The sequence below is a fragment of the Cyberlindnera jadinii genome, assembly GCF_001661405.1.
Source record: "Cyberlindnera jadinii NRRL Y-1542 unplaced genomic scaffold CYBJAscaffold_6, whole genome shotgun sequence".
Classification (NCBI taxonomy): Eukaryota; Fungi; Ascomycota; class Saccharomycetes; order Phaffomycetales; family Wickerhamomycetaceae; genus Williopsis; species Williopsis jadinii.
The window spans coordinates 63,313-86,116 of NW_017963657.1; the positions used below are offsets into that span (position 1 = coordinate 63,313).

Genomic DNA, 22,804 nt, shown 5'->3' on the forward strand with positions numbered 1-22,804 from the left:
AGGACAAATATTTCCAGTCTGATGTCAGCAAAAGATAGCAAAATGGATTGCTTTGTATTTGCTATTCGATCTCTGAAGAAAAGGTATGTGCTCTCTCTGCTTCTCGCTATCAATGATGATACTCCCCGAATCTTGTTTATGATGATTTTCCACATTTCACGACGGTCAACTGCGTTTCACCCCTGTTAAGGTGGAACTTTGATGATAATCTGCCCCTGACAGGGCGTGGTGCTGATAACAGTGGTTAACGGGTTGATGAAGTTCAGTTGATATGTTTCCATTTGGTGCTTTCGCATCTGATGATTGTGTACTAACACACTGAAACAGGTATGTCTCTCTGCGTATTTGGCTCACTTGTACAGGTTACGACGTCATAATGATGATTTTATAAACCGATTAGTCTTTATGAACTACTCAAGGATTAAAAATTTTTACCTAGATTTGCATGTCAGGCTGATTACTGTTTGTACATTGTACCAAGTGATGTTGATTTGGCTTTATACCAGTCTTACTAACGTTTTATATTGAGATAGTTATCAGTAATTTCTTTACAAATACATGCTAAACTCACCCTCTGTTAATCGTATTACCACTTCCCTTTGCGTGTGACTCTGTGAAGTCGTCCCATTGTCGTTTCTTGTAGGTCTCTTCGTCTGCTTTCTCCATATCATCTTCATCCTGGTCGCTTCCATACGCACCGTCATTCCCGCCACTACCATTAACCATTCCTCCATTCGCCAATTCTTGCTCCAAGAGCTCTTCCACCGTCATGGTTGGTAGATACTGGCCTGTTCCATAGACATTTCTCTGCAAATCTGACCTCTTCATCAGGGTAAACGGTCTAAGAATCTTGCCATCTTTGGACAAGACATCCTTGTTGACATATTCCAGCTTGTCTGTAAACTTTGTCGGATCATTCTTACGTTGTCTCGGATCATCATCCTCGATCTCCTGCAGTTTCACCTCTGGTGCATTCATCATAATCTCCAACTCCTGTTGTAATACCCTGATTGTATCAAAGCTCCTGATGGTGAACAGTTTCAACTCGCTTGTTGACAAGTCTCTAATCAACTCTTCATCCGCATTGTTATAGTCATCCTCGTTGCTCTCCAGCTTGTCCAACTGCTCCAACTTCACCGCTAGTTGTTTCTCCAACCTGTAGTTCGCAATCTTCTCATCTCTTCGCAACTGGGCATCGACATGTAACGATTGTAACGTAAATGGCTCCTTCTTCAGCAGCTCGACCTTTGCCTCTTCTGATTTCTCCAGCAGCCCATAGTTAGCCAGATTGGTCAAGAAGTGAAGATAGCATATAATGCTCTTCTTCAAGTTCTGGACCCGTGACTGTCCTTGGAACTCCTGGTAGAGGTTGGCCAAATGGTAATCCACAACCAGATACTTGATCTCAGAGGTGTTGATGTCTTCAAACGACTCGTTCGTAGAGAATATCCCTCTGCCAGTGATTGTAGTCTTGAGTTCTACAAACTCATCAATCGCCTTCCCAACACGCGCCTGATACTCCTCGGAATCATGGCGAACAGTCAGCTTAGCGATGGACGAGTAGTCCTCCACGGCATCCCTGTACAATTGCTTCAGCGTCCTTTCCACGTGTGACGCCATTCTCACTGTCCTGCTATCAAACACTTGCTATCCCACGTCCTTCCCACTACGCTGCCCGCAATGATGGTATGATCTGCCAATGGATCGCTGTGCTCCATCCCGTTTTAGGTGGAGCTGGCCAGGCAGTGGTGGTGATGCCGATGTACTTTGGCAGGCACACGCACATCGCCTGTCCACCCTGTCCGAGAAAGCCCTCTAAATCCGCACAGCGCGCACCGACACCAACCGTTGCGCTGCACGCAACACACACAACACAGTATAAAAGGATCTGCGAGCCCACACTCTGTCGGTGCCAATTGACCAGGAAGTATAGGCTGAACTGAAGAGGCACCAAGGAAGAAATACACTATCAAATGGCTGAATTACCTGCTGTCTACTACAACAAGGATTCCGACTCCTTTGCGTTCTCAACTGCCCGTGTGCGCTGGGTGAAGATCGTGCAAGATGCCCTGGAGGACATCAACGATGCCGGTGCGAAGACGTCTGGTGAGGCCCAGCAGCAGGCCAAGGTGATTGCTGGGAAGCTCCAGCAGCTGTTGGTCGATTTCGAGGAGGATGCTGTTGTTCAACCTCTTGTTGGCGGCTTGAAGCAGTACGAGTCTTATAACAGGGCTCTCAGTGCCGAGGACTATACCTGGTTAACAGGTCCGTGGTTGTTGCTTGAGAACGTGCTGTACCGTCTGATCAACTCTTGGTTCGTGGAGCAGTCGCACTGGTTCAACTACGATATCTTTGCGAACCTGAAGAAGGAATCGTTTGAATCCTCTGTTGCTGGAGTCACCGAGCTGGCTGTTCGTTATGCTCAGCTGGATAAGGAACGTCAATCCTCTGCAACGGGGATTAAGCCAGAGTTGAAACAGCTGCTGTTTAAGGAGTTTGCTGAAATCTCACTATGGGGTAACGCAACTGACCTTTCACTATTGGCTACAGCTACCTTGGAAGATATCGCTTCTATCCAAGGCGCAGAGGCCAGAAAGAAGTCTGAAGATAAGATCTTGACAAACGATATCGACCTGGCCTACGCTCAATTGATCTCCTCAAAGGAAAAGATTAGAAAGGTTGAGATCGTCTTGGACAACTCTGGGTTTGAACTGTACACTGATCTCGTTTTCGGTCTCTTCCTGTTGGATTTCAACTTGGCTGACAGGGTGACATTGCACACGAAGGATATCCCATGGATGGTCTCCGACGTTAATTTGAAAGACTTTAACGTTGTTCTTTCCCAATTGAAGGATACCAATGTGTTTGACAAGCACAGGGATGAATTGGACTTCTTCATCAACAAAGTGGAATACCTGTTCAACACTGGTAAGCTCACTTTGGAAACATCTCCTTATTGGACTCTGGACAAAGACTTTTGGGAAATCTCTCCTGATGAACAGGAGTTTGGAGGCTCAGAATTGCATGAAAGATTGTCCTCTTCAGCCTTGGTCATCTTCAAGGGTGATATGAACTACCGTAAGCTCACAGGTGATAGAAGATGGCCATCTACAACTCCATTCTCAAGGGCCATAGGTCCATTGGCAACTTCTGGTTTGAAGATCCTATCCTTGAGAACAGTTAAGGCTGACGTCTTGTTAGGGCTGAAGGAAGGTGTCTACGAAGATATCACTGAAGAATGGGGAAAGACCAACGACAACAAGCTATCCTGGTTGTACTCTGGTAAATATGCCGTTATCAGTTACGCAGATGGTGCTGCTCATTAGGATACGAGGGTATTAGATTAATAGAGTGTTACTGTCGTTGTTTATATGCTGTAGTGTATTCACTCGTTTGACTGTTGAGGTTGCGCCTGGTTTGTTGGAGGGATCACGAACGGGAATCCAAAAGGTGGCATCATAGGAATTGGCATCTGTGGTCCTGTTAGATTCGGTCTCTTTGCATCACCTCCTGATTCCACTCCGGTTGTTCTCTTGATGCCTCGCTTCTCCCTCTCTTGTTCCAACAATTCGTCAATCTTTTGCTTCAAGTCGTCATTTGGCTTCAAAGTGTCGAGATAGAGATCAGGCTTGGAGCAATTTGGACACACGAGGTCTTTCTCGAGGAGTATATCCTCAATGGTATCTCTTGAGTAATTTTTACCACAACACGGAGTTGTCACTGGGTCCTTCATCACTTTCCCCGTGATTGGGTCTAGCAGTTCAACATCAACATCTTTCAACAAGTCCAACTCGTTCGTCTTATTAGCTCTTTTTTGGTACTCACCCCATGTTTTAGAATCTGCAACTTGGACAACGTATTGGCCTTCCTCGTTCATAAGATAGGTCTTTGACGAATCATCCTCAGGCTTTTCAACTGTTTTCAAGTACGTCTTTGGGATACCCGTGGTTCTCTTGATCCTCTTGCCTTCCCAGTTAGGATCGTTATTCGTTGGACAATTCTTGATCCAATGGTCTTTGGACCCACATCTATAGCACATGTAACCTGGTGGAGGCACGTCATCTGGGTTATTTCCTGTCGTTGCTGCTGAAGGTTGCGGCTTGTTGAACACCGGCGTGGCATTCGCCATTGTCTGCTGGGCCTCTCTCCACTGATCGCTTTGGTTCATAAACATCATCTTGATACGATCCTGTTCCGATAGCTGACTATCTACAGCTGCACTACCACTCACACCGCCAAAATCGGCGCTGCCGCCGCCGGTGATGCCCTGCTGACCGCCATTGGTGGTGTTGTTATTCAGAGTAACTTTAGTGATACGAGGCTTCCCCGTCACGTAGCGCGCACCTGTTCCCTTCCCTGGTCTCGAAGGAGGCGAGCGTCTCACAATCACCGATGTGGAACGTGGAATCACAAGCGTGTCGTCAGTATACTCCTCATTCGTATCGTTGTTGTACAACCGCAGGTCAAACCCAGTGCCGTCACCAAGCTTGTTATCGTTGATTATCTCCTTCTTCAAGTCAAACACCGTTATGCCCGTCCCGTCGAAGAGTATTCTGGACGTGTTCTTCTGCGAGCGGAATCTATAGAAGATCGTCGACGACATCGGTGAATTGCTTCGTCTCTGAGCCCGTTCTGTTCTTTCTTCAATGAGACGGATGTGTGAACTTGATGGGTTTGAAATTCTTCGCGAGGAAATTGGTGAGGGAAATCCGGGCTAAAAACAAAAAAGAAGTATCAAGTACGCAAATATAAACACATCAACATAAACACAGCAACAGGCATTCAACAGGAAACGCTCCGTAACAGCGATCAACATCAACGACTAAGGAGAATCCCTGAGCTCTGTTTACTGTGTGATTCTGTGTCTGTGTGTGCTATCCGTGTGCTTTGAACTTGAAGGAAAGACAAGAGAACGAACGAGATATTGAACAATGAGTAACCAAGGGTACTACGAAATCTACAGAAGAAGCACGTAAGTATATGTACAAGGTGTGAGAGGCTCTTCAAGGGCCGCTGCTGATGTCGCACGGGAACTAACAAGCGGCTTCAACGTCTAACAGGCTAGGCATGTCCCTTACGGAGGCACTGGATGCGCTGATCTCAGACCAGCGCATCCAACCACAGCTTGCGATGAGGGTGCTTGCGAACTTTGACCGTGTTGTGTCGGACAACCTGAAGGAGAACGTCAAGTCCAAGCTCAGCTTCAAGGGCCATCTCAGCACGTATCGTTTCTGCGACGATGTCTGGACGTTTGTCATAAAGGACGTGAACGTCAAGCTCGACCATAACGAGACGATCACGGCTGACAAGATTCGAATCGTAGCTTGTAACTCGAAGAAGGCTGGCGAGACATAGTGAACGTGCGATCTTATAGCTTTAACCCCCACCAAATGAACAACAAGATGGTTTAATACTTGTAGGACCCCCCGTAATTGGAAAGACCCCTTCGAAACTAGGAATGGTTATGAGCGTGTGTTCATTCCACGCGAAAATGTGTGTCCCCGCCCGATTGTGAGAAATCCACTGGGGATCGCTTGTTTACACCAAATCGTCTTTTGCAGTAATGACTGAAGCCACTTTTATCAGCTAAATTTATATCATCGGTTATCCTCAGAGGCACAGCAGAGAGCAGATGAGTTATCCACCTCCACAGTTCAGTGCGGCCAGCTTCAGCATTTCTCGATGGGACATGGATTCCATCAAGGTGAGTTAATACACCGGTTCTTTAGTGCTAAGAGGCCAAGAGGCAAACTAACCAGGAACTAAAAAAACAAAGCACCAAAACCCATATCTCCATCACAGGATAACCAATCTGAGACCCGTTTCACAATTCTTTAAGCTTTCGCATCTGGGATTACCAAAGAGTTTACAGGAGTGGAAAACAAGAGTTGTGGCTAATTTTAACTATTTCCAATCAAACTATTTGGTTGTGTTGATCCTCGTTGCTTTGGTTCAACTTTTCCAGAACCTACTGCTGCTCGGTGCGATTATAGTCCTGGCAGTTGGGGTTTATGCATTGCAAAGATACGAGCTGGACGAGATTGTCGTTGCTGGCAACACCTTGCGGTTGAACAAGAATTATCTGTACGTTGCGCTATTCGGAACCACGGTGCCTGTTATTCTGTGGTGTTCGCCGTTTAGCACGTTGATAAACTTGGTGAGTGTTACTAGTGCCATAGTCGCCCTCCACGCGTCAGTCTTTGAGGCACAAGGCGAAACTGCATTCAGCGAGAGTCCGGTGTGAAAAGCGTCCTGCACAACACACACATCCACGTAAGCTTTATTGGTAGAATCATCGTTATATATATATATATTATCGCGTGTTGCACTGTAAAGAATGCCTAGCTGTAATCATATGGTGTCTGGATGTATAGATGTCCGGGTTAATGGGTGTACGGGTGTATCGTTGTCCGACTCCAAATTAAGAAAAACACACACAAAGTGACGTCATTTCACAATTTGTTTCCAACAACGAGGGGCCACCGCACAACGCAAATGTTGAACAAGGCTGCTGGCAAATTGTGTCATCTCTCAGGCGGAACGATGAGGAAATGAGTCACCGGGAATGTTTCCCTTTTCCCTTTGCCACAAGACAGGTTCGTTTGGGCTGAAACACACAATTTGTCGCGGTGTTGTTGTTGTTGTTCTTCCTGTTTCTTTTTCTTTCTACAGGCGAAAACACACACACACAGGCTGAAAAGGGAAAACGGGCTAATTCCCCTAATTAATTTCGCATCCCTTCAACACCAACAAAACTACCACTCCCCTGAGCCTGAAGTCCTAAAGAATCGCTGAACTGAACACAAGAGAGAACAACTGTGCAATCCAGAAGGTCAACTTAACCGTTTCAAAAGACACTGTCTGCTTGTGTTTCTGCTTCCGTCTTCAATTGGGCTTTTGCTGTTGATATCGTCCCATCCCCCCCTCCATCATCACACGCCCCTAATTCCGTGTGTGTGTTTTTACCCCGGAGATCTTTCGAAATTGAGCTCAACAAACACGTTATACGAATCCCCTGACTCAACATCACCGTTACATCACACGTTGTGACTTACACTTTGCTAGGAAGTTGAACTGTTCGCTTCCCACTTGCTTTCGGGACGCCATCGTGTTGCCGTTGGCCTTGCTTTGATTCTTGTGCTTCACACTCTGAGGTTTGTGTTTTGTGGTCTTAACTCCCACATTTGGTTGCAACGAGGCAGTCACACCAACACTGATATCACAATCCTCTGATACACACATTTAACGACTATCACGACCTATTCACTGACACCGTCTGATCATCAACATTTGCTTTTTTTTTGTCTGTTTCTGTTGTTCCTCAAGACTTATTTGTCATTTCATTTACATATTGAACTTGCTCCCCCTGTTTACTCCCCATTTTGACAGCACGATCTCGAAGAGACATTTCACCACCCAGACATAAACACCACAAGGGACAGTTCACCACCAGGGACAGTTCACCACTGATACAACGTTCAACACTGTTTTCACCTCTGTTGTCCTTCATCATCAACCATTGCATGTTTTTCTTACACTGAAGAGCTAAAGAAAAACTCCCACATCCAGCTAAACGAAAAAGAGAAAAAAAATTTAAAGACAAGGTAAACAAACAACAGCACATCTCCACCATTACTACTGCAACTACACGCTAGATCTTATACTGAAATCATCTGACATCATCTCTGACGGTTTCGACCCGCTATACATAGAGAACTAGCTCCTCCACTATGTCCTTGGAGTACGAGATTTACAAGGAAGGTGGTCTCTTGAACGGGAAATACCAGAAATTGGAGGACATAAGTGAAGGGTCCTATGGTGTTGTATCCTTAGCAAAGGATATCACAAAGGCCAGGCTAGTTGCCGTGAAGTATATCTTCAAGTACCAGGATGAAAAATCGCCCAAGAAAGAGTCTAGATACTCCCAGTCGTTGAAGAACTTCACAGAGAGAATGGACGATGACATTTGCGAGGAGGCACTCCACGAAATTGACATCCACCACAGATTGGGCCACCATGAGAACATTGTTTCATTCATCGACTGCTTTGAATCCTTTATCATCTTGGAATACTGCTCCCGTGGCGACTTGTACGAAGCTATAAAGGCCAACATCGGTCCAACTTCAACAAGGGACATTGTCAATGTTACTCTGCAGCTCATTAGTGCAGTAGAATTCGCACACAGCAAGTCGATTTATCACCGTGATATCAAACCGGAGAACATCTTGATCGCTGATGACTTCTCGATAAGACTATCGGATTGGGGTTTGGCTACTGACAAGAGAATTTGTACTGATTTTGGAGTTGGTTCTGAGAGATATATGGCACCAGAGTTATTTGATGAGTTGAATCTGGATTATTACGACGCTGCTAAATGCGATATCTGGTCTATCGGCATTTGTCTCTTGAACATTGTCTTCCACAAGAACCCATTTACAAAGGCGAACGAGTCGGATAAATCTTTCAGCTATTTCGCACGTAACCGTGAGGCTCTGTTTGACATCTTTTCAACAATGTCCGACGACTTATTCTCTGTCTTGCGTCATTGTTTGACTTTAGATCCGGATAATAGAGATTTGTCACTTGTAAAGGAAGAACTATTGAAGGTGCAAAAGTTGACCATTGACGAAGACCTGGATCAATTTGAAAAGGAGATGAGCAAGTCTGTTAGTGCCAAACCAATCGCCATTAGAAAGACCAAGGCTCCACGCTCAAAGAACATTCAGAATGGCAACGCAAAGTCATTTGCAATCCCGACACCAAATACACATATTGCAAAGCAGTTCCAGGATTTCAAGAGAGAACAGTTCAACAGAAGAGATTTCTTTACTCCACCATCTGTTAATGCACATTATTTGGAGAAATTTGGGGACAATAGAAGATATCAACCTCCACACCAAAGACCCAATACACCAAAGTTGAACAATCAAATTCCTCGCAGTGTTTCACCATCCAAGAAATCAAGAAAGAGCTCATTCAACTCGTACTCTTCTTCTGCTAGTAAGTACGTTCCTCCAAGTCTCAGATCACCAAATGTTGCAAAGTCTCCGTTGCAGCAAGCCGTTTCCTTGAGTGACTTGGATTCCGACGATGATGGGTTGTTTGTTCTTGAAGAACACGATACTCCAAACCGTTCAGACGTTGACTTGGCAAATTTGGGTGAAGGAATCAACTTGTTGGGTCTTGATGAAAGAGATGTTGCTAGTGATTTCTCTTCAGCACCCTCTTTGATCAGTCCGGTGCCCCTATATGAACAGCGTGCTCATGCCTTTTCTGAAAATGACAGAAGACCAAATTCAAATGATCGTGAAGGGCATGGTTCTAACTCTGATGGGACAGGAACTCATCCGAAGAAGTACGTGCCACCACATCATAGAGAAAACTATCAAGGTCAAATCCAAGCTTGGCATTCAACGTCAAAGAAACCTGCTTATTGGAATCAATATAACGGGCGTGGCCGGAGACATAGTGGAAGACGTGAAGCAATGACCTCTACCTCTGTTCCGATAAAGAAAACTGATTGGTTCGCTCATAGTAAGATTGATGGCATTGAAGATGACGTTTTAGAAGATGAAGAGGATGACTTTGAGAAGTCAGATTTTTACAAAAACTTTGCTTCTCGTGTTGGGCGTACATCAGGAGCCAATTTCAGCCTTGTTGGAAATGATAGTAAGAACAGAATGTTGCCACACACTATGAACGGTCTTAACTCTGTTATCTTAGAACACTCGTGAGTTTTGGTCTTTTATCAACTTCCATTTGTTTTTTTTTTTTGCTTTTTGATTTTCTTTTAACGATTCGAATTATAAGGTATTGTGAATAGGTTGGTCTATGTTATGGAAGACTAGCATTCTCAATATTATGAAATCAATCAATTTTGCATTCGAAGCAATTTTGGTTGAAACCATACGTCTATTAATCAACTAAAGTGTAGTGTGTAACGTCATATTGTGGTTGTGGGTATGAAGATCGTATGTAATGTTTATCCCTTGAAGTTCACAGTTAGCCATAACAGTGCACCCCCAAGCAATATTGTTAAGGCAATCACCTGTCTGAACGTGTTTGATGTCTTGTCTTCTGTGAGGTGAATAGTATTAGATTTGAAAGAGTTTATTTGAGATTGATTCATCTTGAATATCTGTTTCTTGTACTCTTCATCTTCATGTAGCTCCTCTCGAGGTTTACCATGGTTCAAAAGGAATAAGATATCATCTTCGGTTGGTTGTGCAACAACGTTCTGAACGTTTCCAAAGAAGTCTGTGATCAGCACATCGCTCAGATTTCTCTTAAACAAGTCTGTTCTAACACCTGCGTGTGAATGAATATCCTCGAGTGTGTACGAATCGATCAAGTCTTGAATTGTCTTTGTAGAGTTCTTTTCGATAGTCTCTAAGAACTCAAGGTTGTAATACGTGAATCTGTCAATAACGGCCACCCCAATATCGACATCACTGTGATGTGAGTACGACGATTCATCCAGCTCAGAGGACCCCACAGCCAAAATATTCGGAGAGTAAAACTTTGAGTACATTGTATTAGCCTGGCACGTATCAATCATGAAGAAAATCTCGTTATATCTCTTCTTCTCGTGCATCTGTTCAAAGGCATCCGCAATGTCCCATGAACTAATCTCCTCTGCGTCTTGGAACTTCAAAAACTCGTTACCACCATGGCCTGTCATGTAGATGAAGATGTTCGAGTTCTCATCAGTCAATAGTCTCTTGGACCTTGGATGGTCTGGTCCCCATCTATCTGTTAACAATCTTATAAAGTTCTCCACCGTAACTTCGTACCCTCGGTAGTCAACTTCGATGCTATCACCGTATAAGTCTAGTCCTCTATCGGCATTGTTGAATACTGAGCCTGGGAATAAGTTTCTTGGGTTACATGCAACGTCATCGCTAAGCATAAGGATGATCTGTGAGTCTGGAATACCCAATCTCTTAACAGTTCTGTACATGCTGAGAACATTGGCCATATGTCTATAGTTGAACCAAAAACGTGATGTGGACACAAGAACTGCCCAATTGTTTGTATGGCGTGACTCTGTCGATTCTCCACTGTCTTGTGAGTGTACAAGACCAGCAACTGTCAATAAGATAACAGGTATACACCTGAGGAGCTTTGGTAATCTCATTTGTATTGTGGTTCTAAGTTGGTGATTGTAGGAGTTGCGGTGTAAAATGAGAGGAAAGTCGTTGATATGTCTTTGGGCTTTTTGTGTTTACTTGTTGATGTGGAAGATAAACACCCGGACATTCAAACATCCATACACCCCACATCTGTGGAAGTCGAGGCGCATTGTGTTTACTTTGTAAGCCATAACACCACGGATAGCAAGTCATTATGGTCTTTTCGCTCCAATGAAGACGGTATATGTCGATGTTAATGGTGTTTAGGTCTCAAGTAGGAAGGAAGTTCTTGTTTAACAGAACTTCCAGCTCTGTGGCTTGCTCCATAAAGCGTGTTTCAACGTCGTTGCCTATACCAACCTCATCGCAGAGAACCTCACTTCACAACTCGTCCAAAAGTCAACACTCGGGCCAGATACATCTCAGAGATTATCAGCAGGAATGTATAGATCGGTGTTTAGCGAGCTTGGAATCTGGAAAGAGGAAAATTGCCGTTAGTCTGCCCACTGGCGGTGGTAAGACTGTTATCTTCGCATCGTTGATCAACAAGATAAGACAAATGAACGACGATGTTGGTAAGACACTGGTGCTCGTGCACAGGAAGGAACTCGCAATCCAGGCAGCACAGACTTGTAAGAACCTGTGCCCAGGTAAGAGAGTTGAAGTGGAAATGGCTGAGTATAAGGCTACCGAATATGCTGATATAGTGATTGCCTCTGTGCAAACCTTGGTCAGGGGAAGAATACAAAACTGGGATCCTCATCAATTCAAGACGATTATTGTCGATGAAGCTCACCACTCAGCAGCTGATAGCTACAAAGCTGTATTTGACCATTTCGAAGTTGATAACCCAAATTCTGACATTGCACTAGTTGGATTCTCTGCGACTATGAGAAGAGAGGATAACAAAGCGCTGGGTGAGGTTTTTGAAGAAATTGTGTACCATATGGATCTGTTAGACTTGATAAAAAAAGATCACTTGACAGATGTCAAACTCACAACCATTCGACTTGCTGATGCTGATTTGAAAGATGTTGCTATTGCACGTGGTGACTTTGTGCTGGGTGGTCTCTCTAAGGTCATTAATAAGCCCAGTAACATCGACGTTGTCATTGGAACATATCTCCAATTTGAGAAGGACTATAACGTGTCCTCTACTTTGGTATTTGCAGTTGACATTGGGCACGTTGAATCTCTATACCGAGGGTTTGAAGAAGCTGGTGTCTCTGTACGTGCAGTCACATCAAAAACCAAGTTAAGGGACCGCCAAATGTACGTCGAGGACTTCAAAGAGGGTAAAGTGTCTGTGTTGGTCAACTGTGGTGTCTTCACAGAGGGGACTGATATACCAAATATTGATTGTATACTGCTTGTGCGACCAACAAAATCCAGAAACTTACTCATTCAAATGATTGGTCGTGGTGTGCGTAAGCATCATTCCAAGGACTTTTGCCATGTTGTCGATTTTGTTGGGGTTGGCTCCAAGGATCTTGTTAGTCTACCAACTCTCGGTGGACTGCCTAGTGACTTTGGACTTGAAGGTATGTCATTTGCAGATATGGAAAGGGTCAAAAGACAGCAAGACCACTTTGAACAGAAAAGAAAAGTGAATGAATCTGAAAGACGTCAAGGTGAACTGGTTACGAATTTCACAAACGAAGAGCTGGATGCCATTTCTGGTCTCCAATTTACAACTTTTGAAAGCCTATCAAATTTCCTATCCACAAGCAATAATCTTTCTGACGATGAAATTGTTCGATCGTTCGATGAACCGTGGTGTCATTCGCCTTCCAAGGGACTATGGTTTTTGGTGTTCCCTGAGATCAAACCTCAGATACATCTCAGATTGCAGGCACATACATCTGGCAACTTCCCAGTAGATTTCTACAAAGGGTTGAAAACTAATGGATTCGACGATACTTTTAACAAACTGCATTCGGATGTCAGGCCAGGAACTGTGTATACCCTTGAGCTGTACCAGGAAAATGCAAAGTTTTTGAAGAAAAACCCAAGGAACTTCTACGTTACGAGATTTAACAGACAGTTAAGTGCGCCGATATCTAGTGATATAAGGGTCCCACTAATGAAGGGCTCACTCTTAGCGTCAGCCATGTTGGGTGAGCACACAAGGCCATCAAAGAGGAAGGGCTGGAGATCAGAACAACCAACAAAACGCCAAGTCGCTGCATTGGCATCCTTACTCATGTCCAAGTGCTTTAAGGACCAAACCATCAGGGAACAGATCGAAAATATCTTGCAAAAGAACTACACTAGAGGTGATCTCAGCGATTTCATGGGCTCATATGCAATCTTCAAGATGAGTGGCTTGAAAGCCATAGCATCAGAAGTGGAGTCCAAATTGCATTTCACTTAGCTACGCTCCTGAGTGCTGTGCTACCGTTCACTCCAATTGACTCACACACACCATCACTTTGTATAAATCATATCGTATACTTCCATATTCTACTGCAAACTGCACCGTATGCCCTCTATGGCACCAAGGACATCCAAACACCTAATAATCCGTACACCACAAACTGCTGTAGAATGTGGCCGCACCACGGAGATCAGGATCTTCGCGCGTAGCTCTCCACTGAGCGCCAACGTTGACTTGGAAGGGGACAAATATACAACAAACCACACAAACAAACAAAACAAACAACCCACACAAAGCACTAACTGCACCGAAATAACGGGACTGACTGTGACATTTATCGGTGCATCTCCTATTTCCACGACTTGGTAATTGACACAATTGGTTGATCTTGTGTGTGGTGGTGGTTTGTTCTGTTGCTTTGGTGAAGATCTTTGTGTTTATTATTGTTTAGCCCAGTGTACAGCTCTGGAAGTCGACACGAATCTCTAGAACGGGAACGAAAACAAAGCAATAACACGGTCCTCCCTGTGCCTTCTCCTGCCATGACATCTTCGAAATCTCAGAGGAGAGCCATTGCCATGGATCCCATAACTGTTGTTGTGAAGGAGAGTATCCTTCTATCGTCGTCCATGAGGAAGGTCTCCAAGTACTCGTCGTCCAGTGTTGCTGCCATTCTCAGCTCAAGTACCGCCGATTTGTTTAGTGACGAGAACAACTTGGGCAAGGCGGGTATTTCTGGTGGCTCTAATGGTGTTCCTAACGGCACCATCACTGATCCACTCCTCTCTGGGTTTGTCCAACTACGTCTGATGTTGAACTCTCAGAAGGATGTTTCCGGCGTTGACGCTCTCACTTTATTACAACCGTTTCTCATGGTGATCAAATCAAGCTCCACGTCTGGAAGCATCACATCTTTGGCATTGGACTCTCTGATGAAGTTCTTCAACTATGGCATCATCAATGAAAGCTCAAGTAACATCGATTTTGCCTTAAACCATGTCATGCATTCCTTGACTCATTGTCGTTTCGAGGCTTCTGAGCAAGCCGCAGACGATTCCGTCTTGTTGAAAGTCCTCAAGCTGCTAGAATACATAATAGATTCTGACTTGGGGGAAAGGCTATCGGATGAAGTGGTGTATGAGGTTCTGCAAACCTCAATGTCGTTGGCTTGTAATAAGAGAAGAAGCGAAGTCTTGCGGAAAGCTGCAGAATTGTCAGTTGGTCGTTTGGCTTTCAAAATATTCAAGAAATTGGACTCGATGGAACCGGAAAATAATGCGCATGCCGTTGAAGAAACACATGATTACTCTAAGGATCAACTCATTGATTCAATTGGTACCAATGAAGAACTCGAACAACAGAAGAGATCATTGGAGTTGCCAAAAAAGACTGAACAACCCTTTGGCCTTCCAGCCATAAAGCAATTCTTGGGTATCTTGATCTCGATCATCTCGCCAGAGAATCAGCTCAAGCATAATGAATCGACAAAGGTATTTGGATTTTCGCTGATTCGTATGGCAGTTGAGATGAGTGGTAACAGATTTAAAGAATTCCCAAGTTTGTTAAATCTTATTGCTGATCCTATCTTCAAATATACACTGCAGGTTATCCAGAACGTGAACTCCATCTCGGTTCTTCAAGCTGCTCTACAATTGTTCACTACATTGACTTTGACATTAGGTGATTCTTTACAGCCTCAAATAGAACTATCTTTGAGGACTATGTTCACATTGATCATTCCACAGGACGTGTCGAAGAGCAAAACCTCCAGCAAATCTGGGAAGTCAACGCCAATCGATGTGTCAATAAAATCACTCAGTGCCAAAGAGGTTATTGTGGAAGAGCTGTCGATCCTTTGGACTCATTTGCCTAACTTGTTTTTAGCTCTGTTTGTCAACTATGACTGTAACTTCCACAGGCACGACTTATCGGTGCAATTCATCGAATTTTTGGCACAATTATCGCTTCCTGAAAGTGCATCTTTTACCACAGAATTCGTTCCTCCACTTTGTTTGGAAGGTTTGGTGACTTTTGTGGGGACAATCTACGATCATATTAAAACAGCTGGTACGTTTAATGAATCAAGTTTGGATGGTTTGCTAGTTGACAAAGAAAAGAAGAAAGAGTTTATATCAGCTACAAACATCTTTAACGATTCCCCAAAACAAGGACTCAAACGTTTACAGGAAAAAGGATTCATCAAATCCACTGAAGATACTGATGAGCTTGCTGCATTCTTCTACGAAAGATCAAGTCGTCTCAACAAGAAGGTTTTAGGTGAATTCCTTGCAAAACCTGCCAATAGTGAACTCTTGGTGCGTTTCATGAGTCTGTTTGAATTCGATGGTCTTCGTGTTGATGAAGCTTTAAGGATTCTTTTGAAGGCATTTAGATTGCCAGGTGAATCACAACAAATTGAAAGAATTGTTGAGACATTTGCAGCCCATTATATCTCTTGTCAGTGCTACTCGGAAGATGAAGATGATCAGGAACAGGACACCCCTTCAACTGAAGAAACTGATGGTGAAAACCCTGTCAACGAGGAAGAAGAGGAGGATGAGAATGCGACGGTTAAACCTGATGCTGATGCCGTATTCGTTTTATCATACTCTATCATCATGTTGAATACCGATCTGCATAATCCAAACATCAAAGTCCATATGACCCTCGATGATTATAAGAAGAATTTGAAGGGTGTCTACAACAACAAAGATTTCCCTTCATGGTATCTTAAGAAGATTTTTGAATCTATTCAGGATAAAGAAATTGTTATGCCAGAAGAGCACCATGGTTCATCCCAGTGGTTTGACGATAACTGGAATAATCTTATGGCTGCCAATGCTTCTACCATCAGTACATTCTACTCACCTGAGTCGTATGATTTACAATCCACCTTACAGTTTGAAAAGTACATCTTCAGCTCAGTTTTCTCGAAGCTTTTTGGAACGTTTCTCAGGATTTTTGAAATCGCAGTTGATGATCATGTCATAACAAAAATGGTGACTATGTTGGATAGATTGGGACAGATTGCATCATTTTTTGGTTACTATGATCTTGTTGAGGGAATCGTGAGCAGATTATCTCAATTGACACAGCTCACTAGTGCCGTTGAAACTGACCAATCTGATAATACTCACCATCTAAAGCTAACTCGAATTCAAGTATCCGGAGGTGAAACGATTAACGTGAGTGAGCTTGCTGTTGCTTTCGGAGGAAACTTTAAGGCTCAGCTTGCAACAATTATACTCTTCAACACCTTGAAGAACAATGTCAGTAATATCACCGAGAATTGGTCGACAGTAATTAAGATATTTGTGACTTTGATACAAAACGGATTGGTACACCCTGATTTCTTTTCCCCATTCCAAGCCGAATTCAAGCTTCGTAAGATATCAAGAGTCAAGCCAGAAGTCACTCTGACCAGAAATTCTGTGACAAAAGGACTACTTTCAACATTCGCATCATATCTTAAAGGTGACGATGAACCTACTGATGAAGAAGTTGAAGCTACTTTATCAGCATTGGACTGTATTAAGTCAGCAGATGTGGGGTCTATATTTAATGATCTCAAACTTTTGGTGCCACACTATGATTTTATTTACAGTGCACTTTTTGAGCAACTTCCTGAAGAACGCACCCCTCAGAATGAGCCTTACTTTGAGACTTTGATGCTCTTCATCGTTGAAGCATGTGTTGCATTGACTACAAATGACACCAACTGTCAAGAGTCGGACGATTTGTTGGCGCGTATTGAGAAACTCATTGAGAGAAGGGAAGAATTGAAGTTGCAGCCTGATATGATGTTTAGGTTAGATACTTACAAACTATTGGTTATCACCCACTTAAAGAGTGGTCGTGATGCTGTTGTCACCAAGACAGTTGAGGAATTCTTAGGATTTGAAAAGAAAATCTTTGAGAAGAGGGCACCACAGGTCATAAAGCCCTTGACAAAACTTGCGTTGGACGATTTCTGGGCAGCATCTTTGGTGTTGAACGACGAAAACTATTGGAAGTTATTGAGAATAATTGCATCCATTTCTGACTACTCTGATAAGCTTCTCAAGTTTGCTGAAGATATCTCATACTCGAAAAACATCAACAACACAAACTTTATGTGGTTACTGGGATTACTTGATGAAATATCTGCTGTTGGGGCTATTGGTGCTCAATGGGAACAGGAGTACGATTCTCTTGTTAAATCAGGTCATAAAATTACAAAAGAAAACCCGTACCAGGATATCGTTCATACATCTCTTTTGTCTATCAAATTCACCAGTTCGCTATTGAAGTTGAAGATACTCTCAAAGGATGAAACATACGCGCTTATTCAAGCATTGGCACATCAATGCCTCAACCCATGTGACCAAATCCGCTCCTATGCACTTAGTACACTTGAAGAGTCTATCTTTGAAATCAGACTAGACAATGATATCACTCCAGGTGGTTTGTTCAAGTTCGGACTTTTCCCTCTTCTCGGTGATGGTATTGACAAGCTCAGCATCTTCCAATTGGCATCCAAGTTGTATTTACACTACTTTAAGAGGGGACAAGTTGATAATGATTTGTTTTTGAAACTGCTTGATAATTTCAATAACCATTTAGAACACCCTGAGGTTGAAAGGGAGTTACAAAACTTGATTTCTCAGAAGAAGCTCATTGAATCTGATACCAATGGCAATGACAGCGGGACTGGTCTCTCCGTCGAAGATGACGCGCCAGTTATTCCTACCAAGAAAGAAGTTGAAGCTGAAGAACTTGAAGCAAGTATTGATTAATGTCAAGTACCTACGTATGGTTGGTTGATTTTGTTGTTCTGATCCGGAATATATGGAACTTTCGTATAATATGTTGTAATTGGCTATTTGAGTATAGAATTAATCAATAGTTATAGACTTGACGTGGCCTATTCATTATCTTGCATTATTTCTAACAGTGTTGACGCATTCTTCAAGCCAGCATCGGCTATTGTATCGTCCAACTTGTTGATGAGATTCTCCCTTTGACTTGTTAATGAGAAGAAGCCGTCTCCAATCTTGTCCTTGAACTCATACTTCACAACTTGGTATAACTTCAGCACTTTGTCATCGATGTTGAATCTCTTAACTATTCTAGAACCATCGCCTGTTCTTATCTGAATTCTTGTGGTTTCTGGTGATTGAGGAGGTTCCTCATAGTTCAGTGGTTCAATCTGCTTCACTTTCTCTTCCTCTGTAAGTTCTTTAGCTTCTGAAGCAGGCTTCGTAATTATACTTTCAGTCTCACCTTCTTGTTCATCGTCGATCACCAACGGGTTATCTTCATCCCCACCACTCAACATCTCCAGGTCGCTATCGTCCTCATCGCTTGATGCTGAGTCTCCCAACGATTGTTTGATAGCGTACTCCATCTGCTTTTCCTCGGATAGAGTATTTGGATCTATATGCTGCTTGTGTTGGACTATTGGGTTCACCGAGTTTGGATCCAATGAGAAGTCGTTCAGGAAATTGTAAACTTCATCACACCATTTTTGAACTTTTGGTACGCCAGACCACATCTTCATCCGTTCACCTGTAATTGGATCCAATATGGCAATGTGTGGGTACTCCTTGAATGGATAAAAATTGATGTATTGCTCACCGCTTCTTGAATCACTGTGGTATTGTAGGAATACAAAATGTTCCCTGACAAGCTCTTTGACAGTGGTGCTCTTCCAGAAATCTCTATTCAAAGTCTGGCACAGGAAATCCGAAGGGTCTTGAATATTTATCAGAATCCACTTAGACTCTTGTCTGGCTTTCCTCTTTGCAGAATCCAAATCCAACTTCTCCATGATATCAAAAGGTGGTCTAAACAGCTTAGCCAGCCTCTTTTGGCCCTCAGTCATCCCACTGAACTCTTCATCTGAATCAGCATCTGAGCCATCTGAGTCATCATTTCCATAGCCACTGTCTCTTTGGTTGAATATACCTCTGCGTTGGTTCCCATAGATCAGTTGGTCTGGGTTATTCAACAGTGGGTTGAAACTCCCTCCAACACCGCCAAATGTACCGGGGAAGATGTTCAAATCATCAACCAGCCTCTCATGCCTAGCTTCATCAGGTGCTCTGGTATTGTCCTGATAGGCCTCATTCTGTAGTCTCTGTGCAAGAGCCTCGTCATCTTCACCAGAGCCAACGTTGCTCAAGTCATTATTCGTAGAGTTGCCGCCACCTGATGGCCCGTGTTCGTAGTATAGCGACACAGCAGTATCCATATTGTTCTGGGCCATCTCCAGGAAGTTTTGGGCCATTGAAGGGTCTTCACACCCGGTAACAGCCATAAATAAATCCACCTCCTCGCTCATATCTCTGTCCTGGTATCGTAATCTCGCTGATGTCCCTCTATATGTATGCAAAAGAAGAATACGAGTCGGTGTGTATAAAGATCAATGGTGAATGTATGCTGTTTTGAGGGGCCCAACTCACCAAAGGCGATGCGTTGCCATCACAGGATTGGGATGTCCGGATGTTTTAGATATTACGTAAGATTTTGTGGTGTGGCCCTAATAGTGGATGGCTCAATGTTTAGTAACCATAGCAACGTGAAACATATACTGGAGGCTGATGTTGTTGATGTTTATCTCAATTCAACCCTTTTATGGTCTAAAAGGCTGCTAAGTGTTGTGTCCAAGGTTCGTTTGGTGTGGTATTTGTGATCTTAGGGCTTTGTTTTCGTCTTTATTGGCAGATTTTGTATTTTACAGCTACGTTAGAGTGTCCTATATTGGTAATTGTAGGGTCCCAAGCTATAAGTGTCAATTTCGACTTACGCAGTCCATTACATGTGTAGTGAGCATTCAGACTCGATAGTGGTGCTCGAAGCTTGTGGATGTGAGTGGATGTAGAGTGAGCACGTTGGCTATTAAGATATTGAATTGAGAGTGGGATATACATGTGGGCCAGTAATAGAGTACTCCGCAGAAATTCCCCGGGATGTAGAACACCGTAAGTAACTGTTATTGGTTAAACAGTCGTATGAGGTGGATAATGGATGGTGTACAGCTATAAATGAATACTTATCCTAACTGCAATAACAATGTCATCCAGTTACCACCTTTTGTTATACTTCCAAGTAAATCATAACATAATATACAGTTTCAAGTTCTGTAACTGGACATCCAATACAACGACTTGGTCTCTCAAGCGATAATTAGATCCACCACTTAGCAATTGGAAGGGAATTTGACGATCAATCCGAAGGGCTAGAGATTACTCTCATGAACAATGAGATAACGATTAGATGCCAAAGAATTGCTTGAATAGATATACTACCCTGTCTCTTGTGGTGGTTATAACCTAACAGGTTGACTTGGAAACAGTATGACCTAAATCTTTTGGTGGATCTCTGAAGTTTCCAATTTATTGCTGTTGAAGTGAATTGCATACTTTACAGGTTGCTGTGTCAATAAAATATGGACTGTATGGAGCTCCATTTACTAGCGCATCTTTTCACGTTCATTTACGGCAAATATACTATGCATTATTCTGGTCTGTATGGTATAGAGGCGTGGTGTTCTATCCTCTGAAGCTATTCACGTCATGAATCCATCTCTGGCTACACTTTAGATTATCATTGGATACAGGGTGTATCTCGAAATTGTAAAAGTTGATACCTCTGGCCTATTCTATTGGTATGATATTTCATCAAGGCCAACCCCAACGACTCAGCTCAATAAAAACAGGAAGAAGCAACTCTCTGTCCTCATTAACTTCGCTTTTGTCTCTACTGCTTCAGCGAATAACATCATATTAACCAGTTTCATGATTGGTTAGCCATTTGCATCAGAGCTACTTATAACGAACTCACCAAGGATGACTACAACGTCTACTTGGTTGCGTCTGCTGAACAAATATCTGGGTGTGATGGTACTTTCAGATATTCATACACAGATACTCTCTTTCACAATGACTAATTTCACTACAAGAGAGTTGGTGGTCCAGCTTGAGAACATGATGAGTTTGATGATCACATTTGGTACTTCAACACTACCCTGCTTCTTATGTTGCGTTTGCCTCTGACTATTTGTGAACAACAAACTTTTCAAATACTAACATTGGTATTCTTGTCACCGTTCCAAATAAAGGCACTAGCACAAATGTCTTGTCCACGCACGCTGACACCATTGGTGCCACTTATAACTATGTTTATAGAGGCGATCCAATGGTTGTCTTCTCTGGTTCAAATACCAGCAACTCCTTCTACACTGTTTCCTTGAACGATGATCCAGTTGATCCACAGTTTATCCTCTCACGCATGACTGGACAAGACGTTGTGACTAGTAGCTCGGGCTATATCCAGACTAGTGGCTTATGCAGTTACGGCAATTTTTGTGCTCTTGGTGTCCAAACAGTGTACCATAGTGACACTTCACTACCATCAGAGAGCCCTGTTTGGGCCTGTGCGACAGCTTCTCTCCTGTATCGGTGTTCTCAGTTCATTACACTTTCTGCGACAACACAGAGTCGATCCAGGGCCTTACTTGATGGAATCTGCGCTGATCTCTCAACCTCTTCTTCTTCCTTCAGCGTTACGGATTCTCTCTATTTCGTATAGAATTTGTTGTATAGCCACTCGTCACCAAACACCCTCCTTCCCAAATACACTGCTAACATCATTCCCACTTTCTCTTCGTATAAACACAATACATAATCACCCACGCTTCAATCGACCAACTAACTGTCTCCGTAGTCGCAAGAGAGCCCACCCCATAAAAGACACAGACGCGGGACTCGGCGTATGGATGCATAAAACGTGGCCCTACCATGTGTGCTCAGATGTCCCGCGTCACTGCTGGGATATGCAGTCGGGAAAAAGACCCTCGAGTCCAACGCAGGTAAAAGTCCCCGGATGACGTTATAACCTAAAACCTCACGCCCGCCCACCTTTTCCGACGAAAAAAAGGACTAGCCGTCACATGTGCATGGGTCTCGCCTTTTAAAAGCAACAAAAACAATAAAGATACACCAGGACAAAGGAAGAAAACAAATAGAGAGTATCCATTCCAAACGATTGTAGACTAGCATATTCATGGTTCTATATACTGGGAGGACTCTCATTTTTCTTTGGCTGTAGTTGCGTACGATTTCTCAGAGTCTGGAGACTGTAGACTAGGATGTTGCTCGTGACGCATGTTGTAATCTGCTGATTGATTACCCACATCGTTGTTGTTATAGTACTGAGGTAGGACAGGCGGCATCTGTTGGTAGCCGAATGGAGGGGGCGGGCCCATGGGTATTGGCCCGTTCATGACGATCTGGTTCGGGTGAGGTGGCATAGG

At 43.4% G+C, this 22,804-nt stretch overlaps 11 protein-coding genes across 11 annotated transcripts in view; 5 read left to right on the top strand and 6 right to left on the bottom strand.

Moving 5' to 3' along the window:
• Positions 1 to 415: 415 nt before the first annotated feature.
• TAP42 (Tap42p) lies at positions 416 to 1,903 on the bottom strand. Its single transcript, XM_020214942.1, has one exon. The coding sequence runs from the start codon at positions 1,618 to 1,620 to the stop codon at positions 568 to 570; it is 1,053 nt and encodes a 350-aa protein (XP_020070507.1). The 5' UTR covers positions 1,621 to 1,903; the 3' UTR covers positions 416 to 567.
• CYBJADRAFT_167515 (putative methyltransferase) lies at positions 1,904 to 3,633 on the top strand. Its single transcript, XM_020214943.1, has one exon. The coding sequence runs from the start codon at positions 1,974 to 1,976 to the stop codon at positions 3,324 to 3,326; it is 1,353 nt and encodes a 450-aa protein (XP_020070508.1). The 5' UTR covers positions 1,904 to 1,973; the 3' UTR covers positions 3,327 to 3,633.
• MPE1 (cleavage polyadenylation factor subunit MPE1) lies at positions 3,144 to 4,699 on the bottom strand. Its single transcript, XM_020214944.1, is given in 2 exon segments — positions 3,144 to 4,657; positions 4,668 to 4,699. 1 exon segment carries the CDS (start codon positions 4,601 to 4,603, stop codon positions 3,386 to 3,388), a length of 1,218 nt encoding a protein of 405 aa, XP_020070509.1. The 5' UTR covers positions 4,604 to 4,657; positions 4,668 to 4,699; the 3' UTR covers positions 3,144 to 3,385.
• A 52-nt stretch (positions 4,700 to 4,751) lies between these two features.
• TOA2 (transcription initiation factor IIA subunit gamma) lies at positions 4,752 to 5,409 on the top strand. The gene is made up of 2 exons (XM_020214945.1): positions 4,752 to 4,972; positions 5,061 to 5,409. The coding sequence occupies exons 1-2, from the start codon at positions 4,932 to 4,934 to the stop codon at positions 5,353 to 5,355; spliced, it is 336 nt and encodes a 111-aa protein (XP_020070510.1). The 5' UTR covers positions 4,752 to 4,931; the 3' UTR covers positions 5,356 to 5,409.
• Positions 5,410 to 7,174: 1,765 nt separating this feature from the next.
• On the bottom strand, positions 7,175 to 7,744 carry CYBJADRAFT_84179 (uncharacterized protein). The gene has a single exon (XM_020217961.1). It carries the CDS (start codon positions 7,631 to 7,633, stop codon positions 7,322 to 7,324), a length of 312 nt encoding a protein of 103 aa, XP_020070511.1. The 5' UTR covers positions 7,634 to 7,744; the 3' UTR covers positions 7,175 to 7,321.
• A 208-nt stretch (positions 7,745 to 7,952) lies between these two features.
• On the top strand, positions 7,953 to 8,612 carry KSP1 (putative serine/threonine protein kinase KSP1; the record flags this gene model as incomplete). The annotated part of the gene is made up of 1 exon (XM_020212680.1): positions 7,953 to 8,612. A coding segment is annotated over one exon (660 nt), but the record flags the coding sequence as incomplete, so codon positions are not given.
• A 1,297-nt stretch (positions 8,613 to 9,909) lies between these two features.
• On the bottom strand, positions 9,910 to 11,321 carry GPI8 (GPI-anchor transamidase). Its single transcript, XM_020214946.1, has one exon. The coding sequence runs from the start codon at positions 10,976 to 10,978 to the stop codon at positions 9,983 to 9,985; it is 996 nt and encodes a 331-aa protein (XP_020070513.1). The 5' UTR covers positions 10,979 to 11,321; the 3' UTR covers positions 9,910 to 9,982.
• A 26-nt stretch (positions 11,322 to 11,347) lies between these two features.
• IRC3 (double-stranded DNA-dependent ATPase) lies at positions 11,348 to 13,737 on the top strand. The gene has a single exon (XM_020214947.1). It carries the CDS (start codon positions 11,389 to 11,391, stop codon positions 13,504 to 13,506), a length of 2,118 nt encoding a protein of 705 aa, XP_020070514.1. The 5' UTR covers positions 11,348 to 11,388; the 3' UTR covers positions 13,507 to 13,737.
• Positions 13,738 to 13,896: 159 nt separating this feature from the next.
• Positions 13,897 to 18,468, top strand: GEA2 (Arf family guanine nucleotide exchange factor GEA2). Its single transcript, XM_020214948.1, has one exon. It carries the CDS (start codon positions 14,052 to 14,054, stop codon positions 18,282 to 18,284), a length of 4,233 nt encoding a protein of 1,410 aa, XP_020070515.1. The 5' UTR covers positions 13,897 to 14,051; the 3' UTR covers positions 18,285 to 18,468.
• On the bottom strand, positions 18,263 to 20,018 carry UBX5 (DNA protein crosslink repair co-factor UBX5). Its single transcript, XM_020217962.1, has one exon. The coding sequence runs from the start codon at positions 19,829 to 19,831 to the stop codon at positions 18,413 to 18,415; it is 1,419 nt and encodes a 472-aa protein (XP_020070516.1). The 5' UTR covers positions 19,832 to 20,018; the 3' UTR covers positions 18,263 to 18,412.
• A 2,561-nt stretch (positions 20,019 to 22,579) lies between these two features.
• The window catches only part of CYBJADRAFT_162299 (uncharacterized protein), a gene marked incomplete at both ends in the record, with an annotated part of 1,631 nt that continues 1,406 nt past the window's right edge, over positions 22,580 to 22,804 (bottom strand). The window contains one exon of the mRNA XM_020213680.1: positions 22,580 to 22,723. Coding sequence (XP_020070517.1) covers positions 22,580 to 22,723 — 144 coding nt within the window. The remainder of the gene's footprint in view (positions 22,724 to 22,804) is intronic.